At 41.9% G+C, this 26,007-nt stretch overlaps 1 protein-coding gene across 4 annotated transcripts in view; it reads right to left on the bottom strand.

Annotated features, from left to right (window-relative positions):
- Nucleotides 1-24,206, bottom strand: part of nhsl3 (NHS like 3) — a 37,233-nt gene extending 13,027 nt beyond the window's left edge. For 2 of the 4 annotated variants that reach the window (XM_026155687.2, XM_026155688.2), the window contains exon 1: nt 23,832-24,206. In XM_026155687.2, coding sequence (XP_026011472.2) covers nt 23,832-24,063 — 232 coding nt within the window. In that variant the 5' untranslated portion in view covers nt 24,064-24,206. Of the gene's footprint in view, nt 1-13,016; nt 13,302-23,831 lie in introns of those variants that run through there. The other 2 variants (XM_026155690.2, XM_080295899.1) reach the window with 1 other exon arrangement.
- Nucleotides 24,207-26,007: the final 1,801 nt, after the last annotated feature.

Below are 26,007 nucleotides of genomic sequence, written 5' to 3'. Positions count from 1 at the left end.
TTAGAAAAAAAGAGGGGGGGACACCAGGTGACAGTGGCATGTAGAAGTAATGTTTTCCACTGGTTGTGTGTGGCTTTACAAGGCACTTTACATTGTAACGTTAAGACCTTCCAATATTAGAAAGATAATCCCAGTAATCAGAGGACCCCCTATGAGCAAGGACTTGGTGAAAGTGGGAAGGAAGAAAAATCCTTTTTAACAGGAAGAAACCTCCTGCAGGACCAGGCTCAATGTACGATAAGTAAGTGCTTTTAGTCAGATCTGAGTCTCTAAATGCTTTCTTTCGGGCATTTTTTTGCACTCATGGCTCTGTATGATGTCAGCACAGAAGCCCCACCCACTTTCTGTTCAAAACTTCTGTTTAACAAAAAGTAACCAATTAGAAGACAGCTAGCTCAAAGGGTGGAGCAATGGACTTAAAAATGGATTGTTTTAGACAGTGAATTAACTAAGGAGCCGCTCCAAAGTCCAGTCCAGGATAAATAAGGATGACTCTGAAATGTGAATGACACAAAGCTATGCTAGCAGAGAACAACAACAAGAACATGAGGCTCAAAATGATCATGATAGGCTCCCTTTGAGGTACAGATACAAAACATTCATGTTTTAGCAGTAGATTGTAGCAGAGATAATCAAGCTGGAGTAAACAGAGCTTTCGTTGGAGTCTATTTTCAGTCAGATAAACATACGTTTGCTGAAGTAGTAAATATTTACAGCAGCACAGTGGTGTGTGACATATAAACTACATAGAGCACAGCATCCAGCCAGTGGATCTGTATTTTTTCAATAAATAGTCTGTGGACAAAAACTGAACTCTATACCACAGAGTAACACAATCAGGACTTTAGATGACACCTGCCTTGTCTTATGATTCAGCGTTTAGCGATTATCAGCAGATAGAAAGTGTAAGGTTTGCAGTCGATTGAGTCTTCTAAGGTTGATCTTTCCATCCCTGTACACACAAATGAAGCTGCCACAGTACAGGAAGAGAGGGTTAAAGTGTGACCAGCAATAAACCTCCAATCACCCCAACACAGGAGCACACACACACAGGTGTCATTATTCAAGCTGGCTGCTACACTCCTGATTTGTATTCAGTGGTTGTTGTAGTGGACTTGAGTTATGAGCTCCCCTCAGCTTTTAGTTGTGCAGTATTTACCAGGGCGAAGGAGAGATGAAGGCTAGCCCGACAGCCCTTACACACATATCTATTGGAATATTTCATGTATGTTGTGATAATGTGTCTGGAAACATTGCATTGTTATATTATGCTCATTTATCACTTTATTTATCTGATTACATTTGACATTCAGAGAGTACGAAAAAAAAATGCAAACAGACAAAAACGAAAACCTGTACTAAAAAAATCATGGGGATTGTGCGAAGATGACAGCAGAAGAAAGAAAATAGGACTAAAGGAAGGTAGAGAGGGGCGGAGGAAATGGGAAGAGGGCAGGAGGATATGGAGAGGACATAAATCACTGTGTACGGTAAATGTCGCTACCCATGAATCACCCACATTTCTGATTTCCTCTGGGTGAGAAACAGAGGTGGTGAGCTGAAGAGGGAACATGAAAGGAAGACAGTGGGTTGAATAGATGTGGTGAGGAGGATGAGAAGGGCAAAGGAAACACTGAAGCAAACAAGGATCTGAAGAGTTGTGGTCAAAATTATGTCATTGAAAGAGTATGACAGTTTCTAGATCATTTAACTACAGGTTATTTGGTTAGGCACAAACATCAATAATGAGCCCAGATTTTATGCCAGGCAGGCAAAAACTCCCATTTGTCAGCATCACTGGTGACTCAGCGATATGAGGTAGTTTAACAACTAACTTACAGAAAAACAGAAAAACAATGATTTAGCGCTCTATGAAGAAGAGGTGGGTGATTTTTTTTTTCTGTAACATTTGGATTTTGCTAAGACTAAAAGCTAGCATGTGTACCAACACAGGCAGCACTAACTGATAGCTAGGTTTGCTAGCTATCAGCTAGGTTTGCTAGCTATCATTATTTTGGTGATGTTGGTACCTATTCAAGCATTTTTAAAGGAATTATCTGATAAATAATGCCTTGTTGTGTGGTTCTGCCTGCCATAGAAGTTTGGATTTTGGTTTTTGTACATGAAATTCTAGTATTTTATTAGTCTGTAATTTAGCGCTAATTGGTAGGTATCTATGTCTGTGTTGATCTTATGGCAGCTTATGGTTGGAGGTTACTAACCAGTCTCGATGGAATTAGCTGGTAACTTTACACTTAACCAAACTTAATCAAACACGGATAACTTGAAGTACAACCAGTGATCATTGCTGGAAAGACTCTAATGCTGGTGCTTTAAAATGCAAACTCTATAGTGTGCTACTGTTTAGCCATTGCACGTCAAGATTTTAGTAGGTAAATAGGTTTTATGTGAAAAACAACATTTTTACTCATAGTTGAAATATTGTAGTGAAGGTTTAGTGAGTGCCAGTAATAGAATATTTACAGGTGCTTTACCAGCACTAATCACTTAACAAATTAGGACTCAGGGGCCAACAATACACAAAAAAACATGTAATAAAGGTGAGATCTCAAACAAATACTGATACAGGTTCTGAAATGTAAAATTGGTTCATTTAGACCCTCTCTGCACTTAGCTTAAGCACAATTAAATTAATGCAATGCCTTGTTAGCTCATGTGTCGTCTTAACCCACCGGTGCCTATTTACCGGAGATAAATCCTGTATTTGTTGCTTTTCCTAATCCCGACCTGAAGCAGGTGTAAACCTCAGCCGAGGTGACTGGACTCACACACAAACACAGAGCCAAACTTAGGAGCCACACCAGCCACTGTGCTTAAAAATAGAAAGCGTCACTCTTTTTGTAATTATCCCTCTTTCCCCCCTCTGTCTCTTCTCTGTCTCTCTTAACCAGATAAGGGGATTGTGCATATATTTCTTGAAGGAGTCGTGAGCTGTTTGTGCTGCCTGTCGCTTCCATTTAAAAGCTTTTTGTGAGCCAGACTGAAAGCTCTATAAACACATATGGATGTTTCACAGCACACTCACAGTTGACCCGCTATTTGCCACATTCATCTACAAACTCCAAACAAGATAATAAATCTATCTCGTTCCAACTGGTGTGTGGGAGGGAGTGCAGGGGTACCCCGGACTCCTGCAGAGCAATGTGGGCCTCCAGAGAAATCTGCCATGGGAGAAGACAAAAGGGTGCAAGTGTAAAGCATACTGCAATAATAATGCCCAGTGTGCAGTCACACAGAGGTGGATGCCAATGGACCGACAAAACCACAACTGCACAGAAGCTAAAACCTTGGAAAATTCTTCCACTGTTACAAGTGGCATCTCACTTTTTTGTTTAGATCAAAATTCAGTTCATTTTGAACTAAACATAAAATGAGAGTTTCGTGTGTTGTGAAACCGAGTTATTACGTCTAATGTACCTGAAAGAAACAGCTGGATATGAAAACGGAAACAGGTGAGGCAGATTGTTTGAGCCCATGCACCTGTAATGGTGAGGAGTCAGGACTCATCTCTGAGCAGGGCTGGATCATAATTTTTCAGTGTGGGGTTTGCTGTTGTGAATGGGTGCATTTTAACCCAAAGCATGACCTTTTCCGGACACTAACCAAGCAATTGTTAATGGCTAAACCTACCCAAATGCAGCAAAGTACAGTAAAATGTGATTGCAAATGAAATAGATCAGCAAAAATACAAAACAAAAAAGTAAAACCAAGGTCCAAATCTGCAGGGTTTGCCCGAAGACACCAGAAATCAATTTAAGTGGTTAACTTGGTAAATGGTAAATGGTCTGTATTTGTATAGCGCTTTACAACTTAACTCGCTATCCACCTGTAGGGGGCAGCCCACCATCTTCCTGCACAATGGTATGGCCACAGTTATGCAGGTTTCTGATGCATAATTCTTTTCGTTTTCCTTTATCTGAATTTGTAAGCTTTACAAAGAAAACTGATTTTTGTCACAGCCCGTGTTTCATGTTCATGCTTATCATTTTCCTCGGAACGTTCCCAAAATTCGCTTGCAAAATGAAAGCTCACAGGATAACGTGACCGCTGTCTCAGATAAGGATCCTGTCTGAAATTTCACAATAAAACTTCAGCCGAGATAAAGAGTAAACTGCTTGACGTTTAGCAGCTGTTCAAACTCCCAACCTCTTCGACCTTTTTTCTCAATGACAGCAATGCCACAAAATGTAAATGTCAAACTCTGGCTTGACTCATCGGTTGACAAAAGCTATGTCTGCATTTCTTTTCTTTTTTTCCTATTTAACCAAAATGCCATTTCTATAATTTTAGGCACTTATTTTCCTCGAGAAGTTAAAGGAGTTCTTTTTCTTCAAAACAATCACCCCTTGTTTTTCTCCTCTAAATGGATCATCAGTCTGTTATGATGGATAAATGCATGAGAGTTAGCCAGTAGCTGCTGTGAGAGAGGCTGTCAAAGCTGTGGAAAATGTCATAGCTGTGTTTCAAGTCCACTTGTGGAATATGCCAAGGCATTGTGGTATACTTTAGATAAACTTGTTTGTATTGCCACCATTAAATGTGAAAAGCAGAGTTTACATGGAGCAAAAATAAATAAATAAGAGGATCTGCTGACATCCTGCACAGAGGGCTGTGAGGTGCAACGAGGGGGCGGACATCTTCATTTAAGTGCACGTCATCCGAATCACACCGTTCGCATTAGGCTTGAACAGACGCAGCCTGTTTTCAGCGTACACTACAACACACATGTGATAAACACACACGTAAATGTACCAGCAGTGCAGAGAATGAGTCTAGCATGTGTCTACTAACTTCTGCGAGTGACTTCTAGCCACTGAGAACAACAGCTCATTCTGCTAGCTGTGAGCCTTCATTAAAGTCTTAGAAACACTCTCTCTTGCTCATCACTCTTCCTCTGCGAGATCCCATTATGCACGGCCGATGAGCTAAGCCTCCCTTTCGTAAACAAGTCAGAACCGCTCGGACTGAATCGGCCTGAAAACACTTTTAAATGTGTGTGAAAAGGCGTTTGAGTAAACCTGCTGCCAAATGTTGGAGTAGAAAAAGAGGCTGAAGCTGGCACCGCCTCACAGCCTTCTGCTTCAGTGTATAACGCCTGTGCCTGCATGAATCCAAGGTCTCCTGACCCGGGGCATTTCTAGAATTTATTTATTTTTTAATTGGGCGACCAGACGGGGGAAAATTTGATCAAAAACAGGAAGACTGAATTGGTTGTGAATGAAATAAATTTAATTGTGAACATCCATCCTGCCGCCATAAACATGCAATAAGAGAGCTTTACTGAACCCCGAGAGTCGAGCATGAAGCGATGGTGCTCACAAAATGCTCGCATTTTAGTTACAGCCACAAATAATTATTTTTTATTTTACCAATTTCACACATGTCATCTTGTTTAAGTTGCCCAATTTGCAAAGTGATGGAGCCCAATAAATAACAATAAAGAATAAGCTAATGCTTCAGCTCATTGTAGGGTATCTTCCTCTCTCTCGTGCTCGCATTTATTAAAATTATCAACATAGGGAAGTATTGGGGGGGGGCAGTTACCTCCTGCCGGTCCCCCCTTGGTGGCACCCCTGCTGGCACCTGCCAGTGCTTCCCGTCAGCCTGCTAGTATAGGTGCAAGTATATGGTGTCAATTTGAAAATCCTTCACAAGTTATCACATTCAAAGATTTTCAGAAAACCTGACCTTGACTTTGAGTTCAAGGTCACTGAGATTCGAAGTTGTCTGAGATTTTTTGTAGATGCATCTATGGTATGAATTTCAAAATCCCACATCGTTCTGAAGTTATCCTCATTCTCAAGTTACTTTCATTCACAAACATGAGTGACCTCACCGCTCACCCATCCGCCAACATGTCCTTTTACAGCTGAGGGGTAAAAACAGCACATTTTTATCCTAACATTCTGTATATGTGGCACAGCACGGGAAAAGAGATGCATGCAGACGCAGAATCCCCACTGTCCACAATAAACAGCCAAGCAATGACACAATCACAAAGAACTGTCCTTTCCAAAATTTCCAGTGTTTTTCACTGTTTGCAAATATCTCTCAAAACTATGCCTGAAAAACTTTAGCTTACCGGACAATTTCTGATGGATAAATTAAAAACAAACAGCTCACTTCTGTTCAAAATGCTCATTCAGTAAAACTCTCAGTTATCAGGGGGAAACCGACACACTCACTGCAGCCACACACACCACAAATTAGCCAATGTATCGCTCTTATTGAGACTGGCAACTTTTGATGATGCCGTGTGATAACCGGTTCTTGTAAACCTTGTTATGTTTTTATCAAAGGTTTAATCATTTTTTCTTGTTGCTACAAATGAATGTTTATCTATTTGGCTCATAGGCAAACCACAATAAATCAAAGACTGGACACAGTTTGACATCTTCTAGTTAAAAATTCATAGAAAATACACAGAAACAGATGAATGACATCTGGCCTTTTGCATATTAATGTAGTAGTTTTCACATGCTGTCTCACATGTGTCCAACATCAGCAGCATTTATATTATCAATGCTTGGCCACACTTAACTGGATAAGGAGAAGAAATTTACGTTTGTTTGAGCTGCTGGTGAAATTTTCTCGATGCTTTTGCAAAATAACTCCAAGTTTCTATGTTAGTCCTCTAACTCTGGACAGAACATTCACCAGCAGCAATTGTAGCAGCTTACAAACCAGATTTATTTTATCTACATAAGAGGACAAATCTATATGAAAGAGCCCCTTTCACGGATGATTAACTTGAATTAAAGCCACTGTGGTGAAGTTGAAAATTCATCTATTGGCTCGGCAGGACCAGCTTTAATGAAACTGTCGCAAGCTTTGAATTAAAGATCGGACAGAGTGATGTCAGAAAGCGAGGCTTAATGAAAGCATAAAGTATGAGTTTGTTCTTATTTTAAAAAGGTGATCATTAAACCATCAATTCTACAATCACGTCTGAAGCAAAAACACGGACCTCTGAGTTACGATGTCTCTCCCACAAACACCATGGGTTGCATTTGTCTGTGCAGACGAAGACGCTTTGACTGAATTTATGTTTTAATGCATGAACTCTTTCTGCACTGGAGACAGAGGGATCACTCAGCTGCACTGAAGCTACAAGATTTTTAGCAACCCGATGGATTGTTACTCAGAATATACTCAAAAATCCAGAGATGCAGCTCTAACCAACAATGTCAACACTGCTTTTCCCCATAACACAAGTATTGCCCTTTCTCCAAATGAAAGCAACATTAATTACTCATTAATACATTACTTCAATCACCACTCGTTGTTGGAATAATTGCCATTTCGCATATTCGGTGTAGATACAGTTAAACATAAGCATTTGTTTAATGTTGTGTTTTTGGACCGCGTGAAACACGACGCCGGTGTTTTTCAGGTTTTTGAAAAAAAGACACCCAACAACAACAAACGGTCAGACGCTGCCTCAGGAAACTGTGTTATTTCAACTCACTTTTGCAGGTTAGACAATTATGAGAAAACTAAAACGGGCCCTAAGCAGTGAAGAACTGCAGAGCTGTGTGAAAACTCTCTGTGGGTTTGTTACTGCAGGGCCTTCTTAGACACGATGCACACCATTTTAGTTATTATTAATGCAGGATTGTAGACGACTGTAGCAGTGATTAGGAAAAAAAGTTGCAAATGAATCTGACCTAATTAAGTAGAGTAATGCTAGCACGGCTGAAATGACGGCATTTAAGAGCCAATTTTGTCTCCCCCTTCTGGAAGTGAGTGTTATTACATCAGTAACGTGCAGTCCTTTACTTTAAGTAGTAGTTATGAATCTCACGAATTAGGAGTGTATCTAAGGACATGTGAAACTTTATTAATGCAATTTGCAACAATTGTGTTTAGTTTTTCTTAAACATCTTGTTATTTTTCTCTGCTACAAGCTCGTTATTCAACTCTCTGCTTCAGAGACAGTGTGACATGTAGTCACAAGACAAGATTTTCAACTGTGATATACATCAGCTCTAGCCAGCGTTGATACTAATATCAGGAAGTGCATCAATCAGTTAGCAATGACTTGAATGTGCCTCAACTTCATGTAAGATTTTGAGATGATCTTCCCCTAAAAGTAACTGCAGTGGTCAGTATTTGTGCAGGGTATTGTTGGGACCTACAACTGTATTTTACAGAGAGCTAGCAGCCCTGAGAATGAGCGAGTGCATAGAAAATGTGTGCTCGTCCCCCTTTACAGAGAACACTGGTATAATAAATTGTGTATTTCAATTCCAGCCAAACAGTTTTACTGCACAAACTTAACTAAATAGTGATACAAATCAAAACCAACTGCACTTCCTCTCTCTTTTTGCATGCAAAGCATTTGCAAACTGGCTCTATATCAGTTAGCATGCCTGCTTCAAACTATTCTGGAAATGGCATCTAGGGCTAGAAATTTCAGACTTGCCACAATTGTATGTTGCCGAAACTGTCCCTTCCTCAAGGGCAAGAAAACAAACGTTTCTACCGTTAAAGGGCATGGGAGGACAGGCTAAAGGAAGGAGGTAACGATCCGCTTTCATCACTTTTGTGACATTTTGTGCAACAAGTTAAAACATGATGTTACAGGTGGGAAGCTGTGCTGCTAAAACGGGCAGACACTAAAAGGCGGTAATACCTGTGAGAAACAGCGATGAAACACAGGGGTCTGTCTGTCTCTGCAAACTGTACTGACGTGCAGACACAAAGTTGTAGGTAAAGAGGAAAGAGATTTAAGAATGGCAATATCAGCCTGTTTCTCCCCGTTGTTTTTTCTCATAAGGTGGGAAACGCAGCTTCTGAGAGAGCAGGAAAGAAACTGAAAGGAAGTGAATAGATGTGAACTACAAATATAACCTGATCTGTGTCACTTAGCTGCATGTAAACCAGAGGAGATGCACACAGAAACATCAGCACAATGTAACCGATCAGTGCTGAAGGATCAGATGGGGAGAAGGATAGAGGAGGGATAGATAGCGGAGATGAAGAGTCATCTAGTCTTTATCCAACTGTGTGTTGCTAAGCTCCTCTGCAGGGAGTCCGTGACTTTGACAGTGGCGCACAGTAAATGAGATCTTCAAAGGAGGACCAGGAAGAAAGCATCTTAGCCCCGCTTACAGAAATCAAAAGGCTTAGGCAAGCCTTACCCGGCTGGATAATGGAATATGGAATATCACTACCCGCACAAGACAGTTGTAATAAGAATGGGAGGGAAATACACTGGCAGCCTTAGTCACGAATTTATACGATGTGTTCCTCTCTTCTTCTGTCTCAATTATATCCTCTACCAGTATAACCTTCTTTCTATTCTCCCACCCTAATTTTGTCATCTGCGTTCTTTCACTTTTCTGGCCTTTATCAGCTACAACACCACATTCTTTTCCCGTTTTGCCCAGTCCAGGGTAAATATCTGTCCTTTTGAATGCTAAGATAAATAACTCGCCAAGAGTCCAAGGTTAAGAAGATAACCAAACAGAGGAGTGAAAGCCGAACTAAGATTTAGAGGAGTGGTGTGGTTCAAGGATATGTACTGATATTTGAAATTTACAGTAATACCAGTTTGTTCCATGTGTTATTTGACACCTCATCGTAGCGAAGATGAACTCAGACTTCCCCGTGATAAAAGCCAGCTGTGAGGTTCTTCCAGCACAGTGGACAGTTATTAGAAAGTAATATGAAACATCTGCAAGCCCATCAGCAGTCAGTGTGTGTGTTTGTGTGTGTATAATTTAACCTAATCCACTGTAGCCACTGCCCTACAGTTGACATCAGTGGATGTACAGTGGATGTGCCATAAATCTGCTACAACGGCTTTCTTGTAATATGTTCTGTCAGGGTCGATAAAGCCAAGAAAAAAATAATTGAATTACTTAATAACACAGACTGTATTTAAATGATAGGAGTGAAAAATGAAACCAAAGCAAAAGTGCCTCAAACCAGCATGGTTTATTTTGGTCCTCTGGTTGCAAAAAGAAATCCAGTGGAAAGAACACTACATTTATTTTGTAAATTATAATTCCTGTTAAAACCAACAAGTCAGGAAGAACAAGGTATGACTTAAGTGCGTAATTAACTCGTCACTACCCTGTGACTATGCAGTGTCCCTCCCAGTATCCCTCCCTACCTCAGGTCAAGACTTCACCGTGAGACTTTACTAACCAGTACACGATGCAGTGGTGGCTACATCCATCCTTCCTGTATATAAAACCTCTGTTTCACACTCCTGGGCTGTGTGTGTGTTTAATAATAATAATAATAATAATAATGAATTGCATTTATATAGCACTTTTTGAGACCCTCAAAGCACTTTACAGTTCCACTATTCATTCACTCTCACATTCAAGCACTGGTGGAGGAACACTGGTACAAGCTACAGTTGTAGCCACAGCTGCCCTGGGGCAGACTGACAAAAGCGAGGCTGCCATATCGCGCCATCGGCCCACTCTTCCTATTCCTCATCACCATCTGTCTTCAGCTGCCTGAGGCCCTCTTGTAGGCGCTTTTGAGGAGTTTTGGTGTCCTGACATCAGTGACATGTATGTCCTCCTGTGGCCAGCTTATCATCCCAGCATAGTAATCTGATGACCAGTATGGCATTTGTATTGATAACTCAAATCTTATTACCACCCTTCAGCTTGCTAGTACTTGGAGCTGTCCTGTAACTCCACCCCTTCAGTCTGGATCACCTTCCCTCTCTTTGCAACCATTCAGCCACACCTATCCAGCCTGAGTGACATCCTTATGCCCTTGCTGCACATCCCGGTGAGGTGGATCAGTGAATCAATGCCTTGTTTGTTCCTGGTGTACAGCTTGATGTCATCCATATACAGGAGGTGGCTGATGGTCACTCGACTCGTAAATCTATATCCAGTTTTGGTGATGAGCTGGCTCAAGGGGTTGAGGGCTCTGCAGGACAGTGCATATATATTTATCTTGTGCCATGACAAAGCATTTGCTCCTTTCCTGATTGGGTGTTGCTAGTCACAGTTAACTCATGATTTAACAGTATGAGGCAATTACTGTTTCCCACAGGCCCAGGCAGATTTGGATAGTTTTTTTCCTTCAATAAATGAACTCATCATTTACAAATTACATTTTGTATTTATTTGGATTATTTAATTTATCATATTAGATTTTTTTGACAATCTGAAACATGTAAGTTTGAAAAATAAGCAAAAAACTAAGAACTCAGGATAGCGGCAAATGCTTTTTCTCACATTATGTAGTCTGAGATGTTTAACAGAGTTTGACCAGCCTTGGGAAACATCCCACATTCCAGTTGATGACCTTGATCAAAAATACAGAACAAGTGAGGTGGTGTAGGTGTGACATCCAGTCGTTTCTCACTCTGTCGGGTGCCAAAATCCCAGATATAAAGCTCTCAAGTGTTAGATGAAAGCGAGGCAGGGCTCCGGTTTGCAACGTACCCAGAACCACAGAGACAGAAACATAGTTAACCAAGTTCATCTTCTGTGTGTTTCCCTTTTACACTTACAGCACAGAGCTCAACAGTATGCAATACAACACTCTCTTTCCCTTTCTCTTTCTCTCTAGGCTGTTTTTATTTTGCCTCTTTGTGTTGCAAAGGGCAGCTACAATCACCTCAGAAGCTTCACTTTGACTTGCTCTTCAAAATTGTGGGTTTGTGTGCAGGATGAGTGCTCATGCATAAGTAAATCAGCAGGAATGTAGGAATGCATTCACAGTCTTTCTGAATAAACCCCCCCATGAATGAGAACAGGAGAACAGAAGACGATAACCACGCATGCTCGCAAAGACACTGACCACCCTGAGCGCAGACGTGTATGCAAGCACACAGTAAACCACACAGTTTGTTCAAATTTTTAACAGCAACAAGCATGAAGACACTTTGGTTTGTTGAGAGTGGGATGTCTACGAGACTGTGAGCCAGCTGCCTTCATAAAGTGTTTTTTTAGTTTCTGATCTTGCAAGGTCAGCATTGACAATTTAATCTCCCCATAATGAAAAAGACAGGCTCCAAAAGCAACTCCATCCCCCATAGACTCCCATGTTAAACAGCACAAACAACCATGTTTATAGTCTGAAAATATAAACATATTGGTGACTAAATTGTGGAGCCAGACACCAGTCAGTGATGTCACAGTGGATGTGCCCATCTTTTATATACAGTCTATGAAGGAAACCCAGGCTTAGTCAAAATAAAACCATGTGTGTTGTAACCTAACAACCCCAGATCTAGTTTGTTCTTAACTTTAAAAGAAGAATACAGAGACAGAGAAGAAGACAGGCTAAAGTGACCAGATTTTATCAGTCACCATTACAAACAGCAGAATAAAAATAGGACTGGTTCAGGGAAGAAAGCATGAAACACAAAGCCACTCCAGAGGAATAAATAAAAAGATTATGCCATGGCGCCCTGGTGGAAAAACAAATCTCAGTAGCAGAGCGCTATCTGACTATCTATCTGTTTGTGTCAGGGCTGAACCTGTTTGTCAGGGTTTTTTTTCCTTTTTTTTGCTTTGGGGACAGTTAACAGAGACAACGATCAGTGTGGGACAGGCCAAGCTCTATTTTCCACAGCAGGTATAGCGGTCAGACAGTCATAAAATAATCCCCCACTCTCAGCCCAAAGATAACACACACACTGAGGGTGGTTCAGGATGGATGGAAGGGTGGGGTAGAGGAGCAGTGAGGAACAAAAAGAGTAAAGTTAGCGCTAAAATAAAACGCTCTGTTAACTTGATCATTTGTCAGCAGGAAAAGAAATCTCCACAACACAAACACAGAACTTTACCCACACACAGTCCTCCTGTGCACACTGGTGCAATAAGCAGGAACCCTTGCAGCTGACTAAGGTGAAGTCAGCATGGGAATATTCACCCTGCACATAAAAAGCTGACTGTGGGAACTACTTTGCACAACCTTGCATGAGTAGCCACAACTAAAAGTCAGCTTCATCTCTTCTCAAACTCCTCCTTCAGTTTTAAAATGACAATAAGCAAATGACAAAACCTTACCTGTTGTCAGTTTGTCCGCGTGCCCAAACAGCCAGACGCCTTTAGGTTTCTCCCTGTTGGGACTCAGGCACGAGGATGGAGAGGAAGATGAGCTTTTTTCTGTCTTCTTCTTCTTCTGGATACCGTTTCCCATTTTTTTTCTTTTTTTTTCTGAGAGAGGGGGGCAGTCCTCTGGCCCCTAGAGTGGCTCTACCATGTTTTCCTCCTGTGACATTACATCTGTATCCTTACTCTTAAATCCTTTCTACTCCAGCATGAGCATACACTCTGAGTCAAAGTCAATAAAGCTCAAATCATTCCTGCTGATTCAGTCCTGCTGACACACACACACATGCCACAGTGTGGACTATCTTTGCTAAAGACCCACTGACACCATTCCTGTGCGACAAACAAAAAAAAGCTCCATAAATCATAAATGTCCACTCAAATCTGCCGTTCACCACTGCTAGTCAAGCACAGCCACTGAAGACACACTCAGCACTGACAAGCCTCAGTTTGTGGGTGTGTACGTATGTATGCGTGGAATCGTGTGTGTATGTGTGTGTGCCCCTCCCACTGTGATCACTGTGCTCCAAAGCAGAGGATTCACACAAGCACCACATTAGACTTATTTCCATCATTTCGAGCCTCACACGCAAACAGAAACCAAAAGCTGCCCGATGAGAAGGGTGGTCTGTAGCATTTACTGCCTGGGAATGAGTAACACAGAATAAGTAATAAATACTGAAATAAAGGAAAGAGTGTGGGCTTAGAACAGCATATGGATGCTTAATAATTCAGCCGATCTTGACAGGTGAAGATATTCTGTCTGGCACTCTTTGAAATTCCCCTTCATCCCACACACACACACAAACACAAACCGAATATAAAAACTATAGTCAGAGGATCAAAGCTTGTTTTGATATGAGATCACTCCGACTACGCTTAGAGGAAATACAAATGCTGAGCCAGACAGATGAGTTACAGAAATAGGGATAATGGGGAATTCTGGGGAAACTAAATCACTTGTGTCGAGTCCAATCTTTTCCTGTAACATCCTCTTCCTCGTTCCCTGTGCTCCCTTTCCTTCTGGCTCCTCCCACCTCCCCGTCTAACCCTAAAAATGAACACCGAGTGACGATTTGGCAGGTTATGTGTCTTGGAGTGATGATGTCATGACCTCTGCTGTCACCAGATAGGAATGACACCATTCCCAGAGCCTGTGGATCGATTGCAGTTGTTCAGAAGGAGGTCAGAGAGGAAGGCGTGTGGAGAGAAAGAGATGGTGATGATGATCACCACAATCACCACGTAGCACGGTGCTCCCATCAGGTGAAAGTGAGATTTCGGTGAAGAAAAAATGCGCACTTCTCATGAGCGAAGCCCTGTTCATGCACAGCCCTCCAGCCCTTGCTCCTTCTGATGTGTAGAGAAGAAGATAAAAAAAAAGGCTCCAATAAAAGAAAAAAGCAGATTTACTGTCAGGGGAGGGGGAGCGTGGATCGGGAGAGCTGCTGGGCAAAGAATTTACAATCCCTTCTTTTTCTACAAGAGGAATCGATTTGGCTCTGAGGAGCAGGAGGACTTACTGGGAATTTCCAAATATGAAATGTGAATGCTCATGCTATATGTGTGTTAGATTGTGTCTGCATACAGAGGAAGGAGAAAGGAGAGAAGTGCGCTTATGATATCAGCAAGCTTCCTGTTGCAGAGTGTAAAACGATCTTCACTAAAACACTCAGAACGATGTGCTGCCTCCTAATGCATCGCCAACACAACCACACCCAGTGCATCTGCGCTGGTAGAGTACACTGAGCTCCTCGTCTCATCCCTCATAAAACTATGAGATCTCACTCAGGTCACGCACAGGGATGATGCTCTGCAACATGCCTTCACCTGTGAGCAGCAAAGCATAGTGGCAAACGTGCCCTAGATACATTTCAATATGAGCGTGATGAAAGCGTGTGTCAGAGTCAGGAGACAGTTGAGGATCTGACAGTTGAAGGGAACTGAAAAAAGAGAAACATGCAAAGGGGAGTCGACTTGCGTGCACGTGCATGTGCGTGCATGTGCGCATGCGTACATTAAAGGACATTTGTGTAGAGGAATGCTGTTGTCATGGAGACCATCACCAGAGTCTCAAAACAGGACTAAGGAATCTCTCTTTAAATGTTACTGTTTACACTTTTATTGGTGTGTGTGTGTGTGTGTGTGTGTGTGTGTGTGTGTGTGTGTGTGTGTGTGTGTGTGTGTGTGTGTGTGTGTGTGAGCATATCTGTCCCATCAAAAGCGCCCCGTCAGACAGCATCTGTTTAAAGAAGTTGCAAATTAAAAGCCTCCTCGTCATGATACGTTGTTGTGCTGTATGACCTTGATCCTATCCCTTCACCGTGGCACGAACATTTAGAGTGAAATCCTCAAGCTCAATAATTCTGCCTACATCAGCCCAGCACTTCCATCTTGTGGCAATGCTCTGCTATCACTATTTAAACTCCTGAGGACAAACAACGCTGGTGTTGCAAAAGCACTCTGTCATTAACATTCAGCTGCAGAGCTGCAGACTAGCGAAGGTGACAGTTTCAGGTATGATCCTGAAGTTCCCGTCTAAACGGTGACATCTGCTGACTAAAAAAGCAGGTGCAACTGAAGTATTTTTCTTTGGCATTGAGCTGATTTCATGAGCACATCGCTCAAGAGTTGTCTGCCATAGTGTATGTCATACAACCACCAGTTGCTTGGGAAACTGTCAGGCAGAGGCTCCTGGATGTGGTTGGGTGAAATCGTTTGTAAAGAAGGTGTTGCACGAAAGACTCCTTCTGACTGTTTTGGTTGCTAGCAGATTGCTACGGTTGCCTCTACTTTTTCATGTTTGTTTTCAAACACTTACTAGCCAAGTGGTAGCAAACCTTGAAAAAGGGGGACAAAAAGTTTGTGTAGCACTTTTCACATTTGTACTACAGCTTTCAGAGATTTTTCCTTTTATTTTGTTGACAAGTCTTCCACTTCCTTTCAAAGTACAACTGCAACAATATGCTGGTGTTAGCAGTGTCAGGGAGGTTTTTGTCAACTGGTTGGGAAATACATGTTTTCCTTTGTAACTCCCTAGCTCTACTGTCTTCTCCAAATATGGCCATGTCCAGCTTAAAAGATAGAAAACCGGATGGCAAGTGTCAAAATGTAAAACTCAAGCTTATGGGCAAGTTAAGTAAGAAAGATATCTATTCCTGTGTCAGCCTGCATTCCTGCCAGTCTATTCTTTGCATCACTTTTCATTCTGTCGTCATCAATCTGGTCTAATCATTTTCAATCCTACCTTCTGTGAGCCAATCAGCCTCTATTCTGTGTTTTAAGTGTCAGCTCTCTTCTGCCATTCTGCCTTTTACATTGACTGGAATGACTCGCCTCATTTCATTCTGGTCACCTAGAGATCCTCATTCAAACCTATACCTGCCTCATTTCCACCCCAACCAGTGTCTAGCCTCATTGGCATTCCAACGGGACAAGCAAGGTAAGCAGTGCTTGCCGTGTCAAATCTAAAAATAGACATAATTTGAAACTTATCAAAGTAATGCGATCTCTCTCCTTTCATATCAGACATCACTGTGATAAAGCTCCTCGCCTGCTAGTTATTGTGTGCATGGAGCCTTGAGCTGCGCTTACGTAACAAAGACGTAACAAAGATGTGCACGGATGACGCAAAGTGCAGCAGATCAACAAAGACAAATGGAATCGCTGTAATTTACAAGAACTGCAAATATGTTATAGGATTTTGTATGCAAACCTTCGTATGCAGTGGAGATGCAACGTTCGTTCAGTCCCTCCTGCGGCCACACAAGGCTGGCTTCAAAAGCGATTCACTCACTTGATCTGTATATAGTATTCACTGCACAGCAAGCTACATTTATTTTTGCCTAATAATTTAATTAAGAACGCTTCAAAGGGTATTTTATTTACATGTCAGCAGACATCTGTCCGATTCACCTGTGCAGTTGCCTATCAAGCTAGCTAGCATCAGCCGATAACCTCTTAACTAAATATGGGCATAAAACAAGACTGTGACAACCTTGAAGCCAGACACAAGGCTTCAAGATGTTCATCCACAAACTAGTGCTTACATTCATGTTTACTGTCATAATGCACAATCTAATATTTTTCAAAGCACTTTACACCCCCAAAAAATGAAATAAAGTGAAATGGGGGAGCAGTGTACAACTTTTCAGGAGTGGAGATATGAAGATAACTTATTTTTTGTGAACTAAAGAAAGTTACGACCTGCGCTTCAAATGGAAACACAGCTAGCATTAGCAAGTAAACCAGCTTCAATGATTTGTCCTGGTAACAGATAATTTACTAGATATTTATTTAACTATAGTGGTAGCCAGAAAAGAGTGCAGAAAGGTGAACATGTCCATGTAGCATACAGACAGACAGCACAAATGTCTCTGCTTGCCTTTCTGTAAGAGTCAACACATGCCACTGCAAGAATAGTTGGTGAAGCAAAAGCTCTAAACAACTAAAACTTGGTTCTTTGGTCAAATTTATGAAATAACTAAATAAAAGGTTAACATTAAGCCCAGTTAAGCCCAGGCCAGTTGTGTGCTATTTCACATATACTAGAGATAAGAGTATAGTGATTAATTTGTACATGTTTGTTTGCTGAAAGAAAACCAGTGAAAGAAAAAGAAATGGAATTCACCAATTTTGACAATTCATTGAACCAAACAGAACTTAATATTCAAAAGCAACATTATGCTGGTGTTGATTTCTCCAGTACAAAGTCTGTGTCATATTAGAATTTAATTTGGCTTTATATGTAGGAAACAAGTATTTTATGTACTCTCATCACTTATGCTTATTTTCCTCATGGTTGGAGATATTAAGTAAATATCAAGCTCACACAAGCGTCGTGGAAGTGGACCTTGTAAATTGTTTGAGAAGAGTTGGGAGTTTCAAAGAAATACTTGGCAGGTGGTTTGATGAATCAGCTGTTTAAAACCATCTGCCACGTGCTAACTTTAACAACAAAGCATGGGATGAATAATTAATCTCAGCAAAAACAAGCTACACTCTGAAAACCAACAGGCAGTCAGCATAGCAAGCTAAGTAGTTAGCATGTCTTAGTCAAAGTCGCTATGAAAAAGACCTGACCCCACAGTGTATTTCCAGATCAACATTTGTCAAGCACAAGTGCCGATGTGGGATAGCACAACCTGACAACACTGCAGCCTGGTAAATATCTAAGCTTGAACCACAAGAAGCTGGCAAAAGCCTAGATTAGAAACAAACATTGGTGACATTAGTTATTATTCCAAGGTCTTTCATCAAGTGAAAGTTATCAGAACTTTATAGTCCTTAATTTACTCGAGGCTCGCTGAGTTCTGAGTTGTGCTATCATTGTCTTCTTCTCTTCACAGAAATAAAAATGGACAAAGACGCAGCTGTATCCTGTAAACAGCTTTCAACAGGTGTATCTGTTACAACATATTACATAACTGAACCACACACACACACACACACACACACACACACACACACACACACACACACACACACACACACACACACACACACACACACACACTCTTGAGGGTAAATCAGTTGTATTTCCCTGTATATACAGATGCCCACTCCCTTAGTCCCACAGTGATGTCTTCCAGCTGCTTCCCCACCACATCAAACACACTCCATGTCCTATAAAACAACCATTACCTTTTATTCCATAAACATAACCCCTGCAAGCACATCGGATAATGATCACAAGTAATTTTAGGAACCTCTTCCTACGTACATATAAAGCATTGATGTGACCTGCATGGGAATTCACAAGGAATGTGAACCTCTAAAAAAATATGAGGTACGCTTCACCTTAACCACGACCTGAAAATGCTTAATGTTTCACGACAACATCACCCTATTATTGCTGCCACAGCAACGCGTTCCTCACAGTGTTGCTGCCTAGGAGACGTTTACCTCAGCGACATGGCTTTAGGTCTGTGGTGATGGATGAGGTATCTGCTTACCCAGGTGAAATTACCACACACTCATCAAAGTGTGTGCGCATTGGTGATGAATGATGTTCGAGGGGGGACGCAGTGGGGATGCATTAAACTTTCACACCCTCTCGTTGCCCGACACTCACTGCCTTCATCCTGTCAAACTGCATTAAACCAGCCCTGAGTTGTGGCCTGTAATAAAGCGTGGGCTGTATACAATGTTCTCAATGTAATGAGATGTTTGCTCTTCTATTACCCTGCTAGGTCTGTAATCTACATCCCAGTTTGTGAATCTACACACCCTGACTGTATTCTGTGATGTGGCAGCCGAACACACACATATAAACCCGTAGCAGATCCAGAAACTCAAGTACTGAGTGGGCTCCATTGCAAACACATTTAGAAAGCCACATGGAAAAAAAAAGAAAATAAAAAGGAAAGGCTCACACGGGGCTGTACACATGCAGAAAACAGTGACTGCACACACAGACGCACTCGTGTGGAATCCCGGGGATTGCGCAAAATGACCTCACTGCACAAAAAGCCAGCAACCAAAGATGGGCTGTGCTGGACAAAGCAGGTAGTTGCGGGGGGCTCTACTCAACCTCGAATGTGTGTGTGTTTCTTTGTGGAGGTGATGTAATGAATGTTGGCGCCGCCCTAAGCCCAGCAATATGCCGCTGACACACAAACACAGAGATACCCTCTGATACAGGGCAGCTCTCGGTCACACGCCCTCACACGCAGCTCAGCAGACGTCCAACTATAAACACATGCTGACTGCACAGTAACAATCAGCGAAGGCCAACACACCCACAGCGGTGCTGAAAAGAGCGTTAAGCAATCTGAGAAGTGATTAGAAGATAAAAATATTCTTTAACGAGTGTGAAAAGAGGCTGAAAAACCTAGGAGACACAGAGATGTGTGTGTCTGAGTGCATGTGTTTGTGCTGAGACGTTGCTCTAATTAAAAAAGCATTGAGAGAGTGTTCCCGAAGAGTCCTCTCAAGGCTGAATGGAGCTTTGTGATTCGTTGTAATCTCTCCTCTACATCACATAACTCTAGGCCCAATCTGGCATCCAGGCTAACACACACACACACACACACAATCCGCTGTGATACAAGACTCCCAGGAATTCAGCACATCAAAGACAGTTTTGTTTTTCTGTTTTTTTTAAGAAGAAGAGGAGTCTCTGTAAAATGTAGCCAGCAGTCGGTGTTGAACTGCAGAGCGCTCCCTTTCAGAGGAGACGGTCTGAATCAGTCATGCACGGATGACGCAGCTAATGTAAACCAGCAAAGATGTAAGTGTGCCGCACATAACAAAGATGTGCACGGATGACGCAAAGTGCAGCAGATCAACAAAGACAAATGGAAACACTGTAATTTACAGGAACTGCAAATGCGTTATGGGATTTTAAGCAAACGTTCGTATGCAGTGGAGACGCAACGTGAGTCTGGTTCGTTCAGTCCCTCCTGCGGTCACACAAGGCTGGCTTCAAAGGCGACTCACTCTCCATTAGCTCCCTTGTCTCAACCACGCACCCAACTGTACAGCAGAAAAACACATGTTTGCAACCGGGTTGAGGAAACTGTTTTATTCTTCTACACTTAATTTACGCCTTTGAGAAAACAAATAATTTTTAATAAGTTGACATTTTTTAAGGCTTTGATGTCACGGTGGCTTTGAGCTTGATCTGTTTATAGTATTCACTGCACAGCAAGCTACATTTATATTTGCCTAATAATTCCATTAAGAACGCTTCAAAGGGTATTTTATTTAAATGTCAGCAGACATTTGTCCTTGCTTATCAAGCTAGCTAGCATCAGTCGATAACCTCTTAACCAAATATGCCCAACCAACAAGACTGACAAACTTGAAGCCAGACACAAGGCTTCATGATGTTCATCCACAAACCAGTGCTTACATTCATGTTTACTGTCATAGTGCACAATCTGATATTTTTCAAGACACACTACACCAATAAAAAACCGAAATGAAGTAAGTGGGGGAGCGGTCTACAACTTTTCAGGAGTGGAGATATGAAGATAACTTTTATTTTTTGTGAACTAAAGAACAAGAGCGTGACAATAATGTGAAAACTGCGCCCAGGACAAAAACAAACAGGGCAACTCTTTGCCCTTTAAAAAACAGACAGCATGCCAGCACAAAGCCAGGGAAGAACCAGGAATGATGCTGGATGTATGTGCACCTCAGCCCTGCAACAAGACTTTAGTTTAGTCGGTAAGAGAAGCAGCGAAGCGCAGTTAGCTTCTAGCCTCCATTTTTAGCACTTGTTTCTACAGTGAAATTACACTGGTTGTCACTTTAACGCTTCTTTGGGATTCAGTGTTGCATTGTGTTCAGACATAATCACTAAAACAAAGACTGTATGTATGTTCATTAAGATGGCAATTTGTGTCAGTGTGCGGCACTGTAACCTTAGTATTATATTATTAAATTAACAGGCCATGTTACATAGTAATGCAAACATAATGTAACATTATTTTCCCCAAGCAGTAATTAAGTAACATAATGCATAACAAAAGTAACAAGTAATGTGTATTATATTGATTTTATTTTATTTCATTTTATCTTCAGGTCTTGGCAGATGGCTGCCCCTCCCTGAGCCTGGTTCTGCTGGAGTTTTCTTCCTGTTAAAAGGGAGTTTTGTGTGTGAGTGCACTTTTCTTGGTGGAGACTGATTTTTTGTTTCCTCGGATTGAAAAAGTCACCTAGCTGGTTCTGAAAGAATGAACTGTTGTGAAAGAAAAGTAAAGGTGCAATGCACCGATTACTGACAGTTAGGAGACCAAGTGCCAAAGAAAACAAAAGCAGTTCAAGTCTAACGATGTGTTCATGCACACACAACCACAGGTGAGACAGAAAGCACTTGCAGTTCATGCTTCTGAAACAGCACGACTGTTTTTTTTCCCTTAGAATAAGATGGAAGTGCAGAGGCCTCAGACCCCCTGTGCATGGTGAATGCATGTGAACTTTGAATAGATGCTGACTAATTTAAACAGCTGCTTGAGCAATGTTTGGAGGATTAGAACAGGGAACTATGTCCTGTCAATGCTCCAATTTCTGCTTTTCAGATATCATGGATTTCTTTCAAATGAAACTTTCAGATGATAACAAACACATGTGCAGCTGCGTTACGATCCCACTGTAGTCCATCTTAACCAACTGAACTCAAAGAGAACACAGCTAGTGAACACAAAGCTGCATCAATATGTGTGCTCATTTTCTTCTCATATTCACATCACTCCCTTTTTAGCCTTTATAATGGAAAAAAAAACATGATGCCAAAACCAGGGTTCCCACACATTCTTCGCATCAGCCTTTGACCACATCCTTTGCCCGGGAATTATTAGCACTACTACAAGTTAATCTTTGCTTTCAAATGAAGTCACTGTCTGTTACCCATCCTGTAGTCATAGTTCTCCACGGATGTGACAAAACCATAGCATTAGGCACGGTAAGGGATTGTGGAAGCCCTATTTAGGCAGAAGAGGCACAAAAACCACAAAGGAGGTGACCAAGAAAGTTTAAAAGACTCAGAATCTGGGTTTCCAAGACTTGCTACAGTAACACACACAAGTGCAATGACAGAGGAGAAATGGATGGGTTTAGAGGTGGAACAAAAACAGGAAATGGGAACTGTGGGTAATCTCTGTGCAAGCAAACAGTGAGTAAACAGAAGAGAGGGGATTAGACCCCGGAGTCAGACTTTGTGTGTGTCGGTTTTGCCAGGTTTTAAATCTAAAGACTGATGTCCCGATGATAACAAAATCTCTTGTAACTTTCCATCTTAATCTCAAAGTCAACATTCCTCAAAAACACATCATGACCACGAAGTCTGCGGTCATGACAAACAAAACAGGACAAAATTATACGGCAGACTCACCAGACAAACCAAAAGTGGCTTCAAGATGCTGAGCCTTGTTTTTTCCCCCTACGTCACATAAATTCACAAAAAGGGTTATCTCAGCACACTTTAGATTATAAGGTAAAGAATTCTCTCTGACACTTTCTGGCATGTTCACCAATGTTGAAAGGTGCTTTTGCACTAACCAATCAGCAAACAAGGGGGTTTGTGCCTCATGCCAACTAGACTTTGAGTAAAAACAAAAGTAAACACACAGTGAAAGAAAAAGTAACACGGACTAATATTTTGCTGGTTGAAGGCTCTGCTTCCAAACAGGGACTTTATCAGTCCTTGTAAGTTAAAACAGTCCTCTCTGCCTTTCTAGGAACAATAACACTACTTCAAATGGTAGCAACAGGGAGTCCACAAGCTAGTAGCTAACCGTCTCAAGCTTCAGATGGGATTTTTTTGGTTCGTTTTTTGTTTGTCTCTGGGTTTGTTTGGTTTGTTTTTTTCAGAAAACAGCATGTTGCTATGGTAACAAGGGAAAGTTACATGCCGTAAAACCAAAAGGATGAGCTAAAAGACGATAAAACACTACACGGATTTGAGGGGAACTGCAGAGTCTGTGTAGGTTTGTCACGACAAGCAACATCTTATAATTGAACAACAGAAACATAATCTGATCCACTGTTAGTGCAAATGTATAATTAGAGTATAAATGCTGCTTACAAATGCAAACTGTACTAGAAATAGGAAATCATTCTGATTTAAAGCTATCAATCCTCGTGTGATGAACAATATTTATTTTATCTTCTATTTTAAACTATTTATATTAAATATTAAGAAAACATTTATTCAAAATCTTTAAATGTCCCCCAGCAAACTGTTTATGAGCTAGAATTTCTTCTAGTCTTACTGTGTTTGGCGACACTTAAAAAAGGTCAAGTTCAAAATGACTCCTCTCTCACCTTTTGCAGGCTCATGGTTCTGGTGTCCCAGTTTGGCATCTGTCACAGCACTCCCATTGCGGTTCAGTCCATTGCCGGCGTTCTTTTTCCGCCGGCTCCCCTTTAACCAGCTGAAGGCGCCTCCAAGGGAGCTTCCTGGCTTCCTCTGCCCACGCTGAGCCTTCGCCTCACGGGCTAAGATCTCAGTGATGTCCCTGGGCACCAGGTCACCTGTAGACCTCCTCCGGGACATCCTGGAGGTTGGTCCTGGAGGCTAAGGAACTGTACCTCCACCTGGATCAAGGCGTCTTACTGTTTGTCACAGGACCTGGACCTCCCTGGTATGTAGGGTTTGATGAAACCTCCCTTCCCTGTTTGGCCTCTCTTAGTGTCCGTTTATCCTTTCCCCCCCCGTCTGTCACCACCTGGGACAACAATGAGATCAGCAGGATGAGAGAAAGAGCGCAGAAGAGAAATATATAAAAATAGGCTGGAAATGAAAGTCAGAGGGAGGACAGAGTGGCATGGGAACTCAAGAACAGAGGAACAAAGTTAAGGCTGGGTTAATGAGAATATCCAAACCCAGTCAAGATGATCAGGAATGGAATCGAAATAAAACATAAACAGAAAAGAAGAGAAAACAAGAAAGTATAACCGTGAACCGAGAGTATTTCTACCTTGTTCTCCCAAAGTTTTCCTGTTACTCAGTCGCCCCCACTCTCCCTTTTCTATTCTCTCACTTTTCTTGTATATGTCCTGGCCCTACGGGAGCTCCAGACCTCTGCAGCGTCTCTGTATGTGTGTGCATGCACGTGAGCCATGTGGTTCACATCAGCAGAAAAGTGCGTACGGCTGAGTTAGAGAAGAGAAAGAGTGGAAGAAAAAGTTTAAAAGTCAACTATTTCTTTTACTTTAAAAAGAGATACACACAAACAACACACACACACGCACACACACAAGCTTCCTGTACGTGTCACATTAACAAACAATCAAACATTTGTAAACTTACAGCGTGAGCATGCTGTCCTCTCCTCTGCTCCACTCTTTTCTCTCCGCCTGAGAACAGCTTTACAGAGCATGTGTGTGTCTGTGTGTGTGTGTTTAGCACAGTGAATGAAGCTCCATGCTCTCTGAACACAGTCCCTCCCTCTGTATCGGAGCCACCCTCTCCTCCACCCTCTTACAGTGCTGGTAGGAGTGAGCCATTACAGCGCTGCTTGTTCCTCTTCATGTTCATAGCCAGCTCTCACATTTTAGCTCTCGTGTTGAGTCCTTTACTTGAAGCTGCACAGTTAGGTTTTTTTCTGTCTTTCCTCCCAGCCTCGTTTCTGTGGATCAGGTTCAGTCGTCTCCCTCTGGAGAGGAACCCTGGTGTGATGATCCATCATTGAAGCTTTGAAACAAAAATACACCCTTTGGAGCCGTGTAACCATAAATAGAGCGCTCAACACTACTGTGCCTCCTTCCTGGGCTTCATTTTGTCTTATTTATTTGGAGAAAAGGAAAGCTCCATGGGGAGACTACCGAACAGTCACCTGTCAAGGGTGAAGTGATTCAGCCGTTTCACCTGAAAGACAGGGTTTCTCTTTTCTACCTCTTTCTGGCCAGGTAGAAACTTGACACCACTTGTTAAATGTGACACACACACACACACACACACACACACACACACACACACACACACACACACACACACACACAGAAATTAGGGCAATAAGGCAAGTTACAGGGGAGCACCTTTAAGCAGCATTCAGCTGTACTCACCTCAGAAACCTGACCTGAGCTTCAAAATTCACTGTGGTGGGGAACGAGCCGAGCCGACAACAGCATGTTGTTGTGTTGTGGGACTGGCTCGTCTGGTCTGAATGTGGAGGAGACCCAGTAGGGTAAGGAAGAGGAAGCAGAAGGTGGTGTCGCAGCCTTCTGGGAACAGACTGAGGCAAGCCTGTGACTGCAGTCTCGCATGCATCTGGTTAATTGGCAACAAGGGAGTTTACTGTAATTTTGGCATTTTATACTATGAGCACCCAAACCAACCTTTTGTATTTTGTAGCCTGTAACTCACACAAATACTCATCATCATCAAGAGTAAACATGCTGGTTAGAGCAGAGATCCAGCAAAAACATCACTTAATACATCCCATGCCAAACGCAGGTATAATTGTGATGCAGATCTTAGAAAGCTCCTCAGGTACAC

Source organism: Astatotilapia calliptera, chromosome 22 (genome assembly GCF_964374335.1).
Source record: "Astatotilapia calliptera chromosome 22, fAstCal68.1, whole genome shotgun sequence".
NCBI classification, from domain to species: Eukaryota; Metazoa; Chordata; class Actinopteri; order Cichliformes; family Cichlidae; genus Astatotilapia; species Astatotilapia calliptera.
Note: the sequence above shows the minus strand (reverse complement) of the source record. Positions and strands in the feature narration are given on the sequence as shown.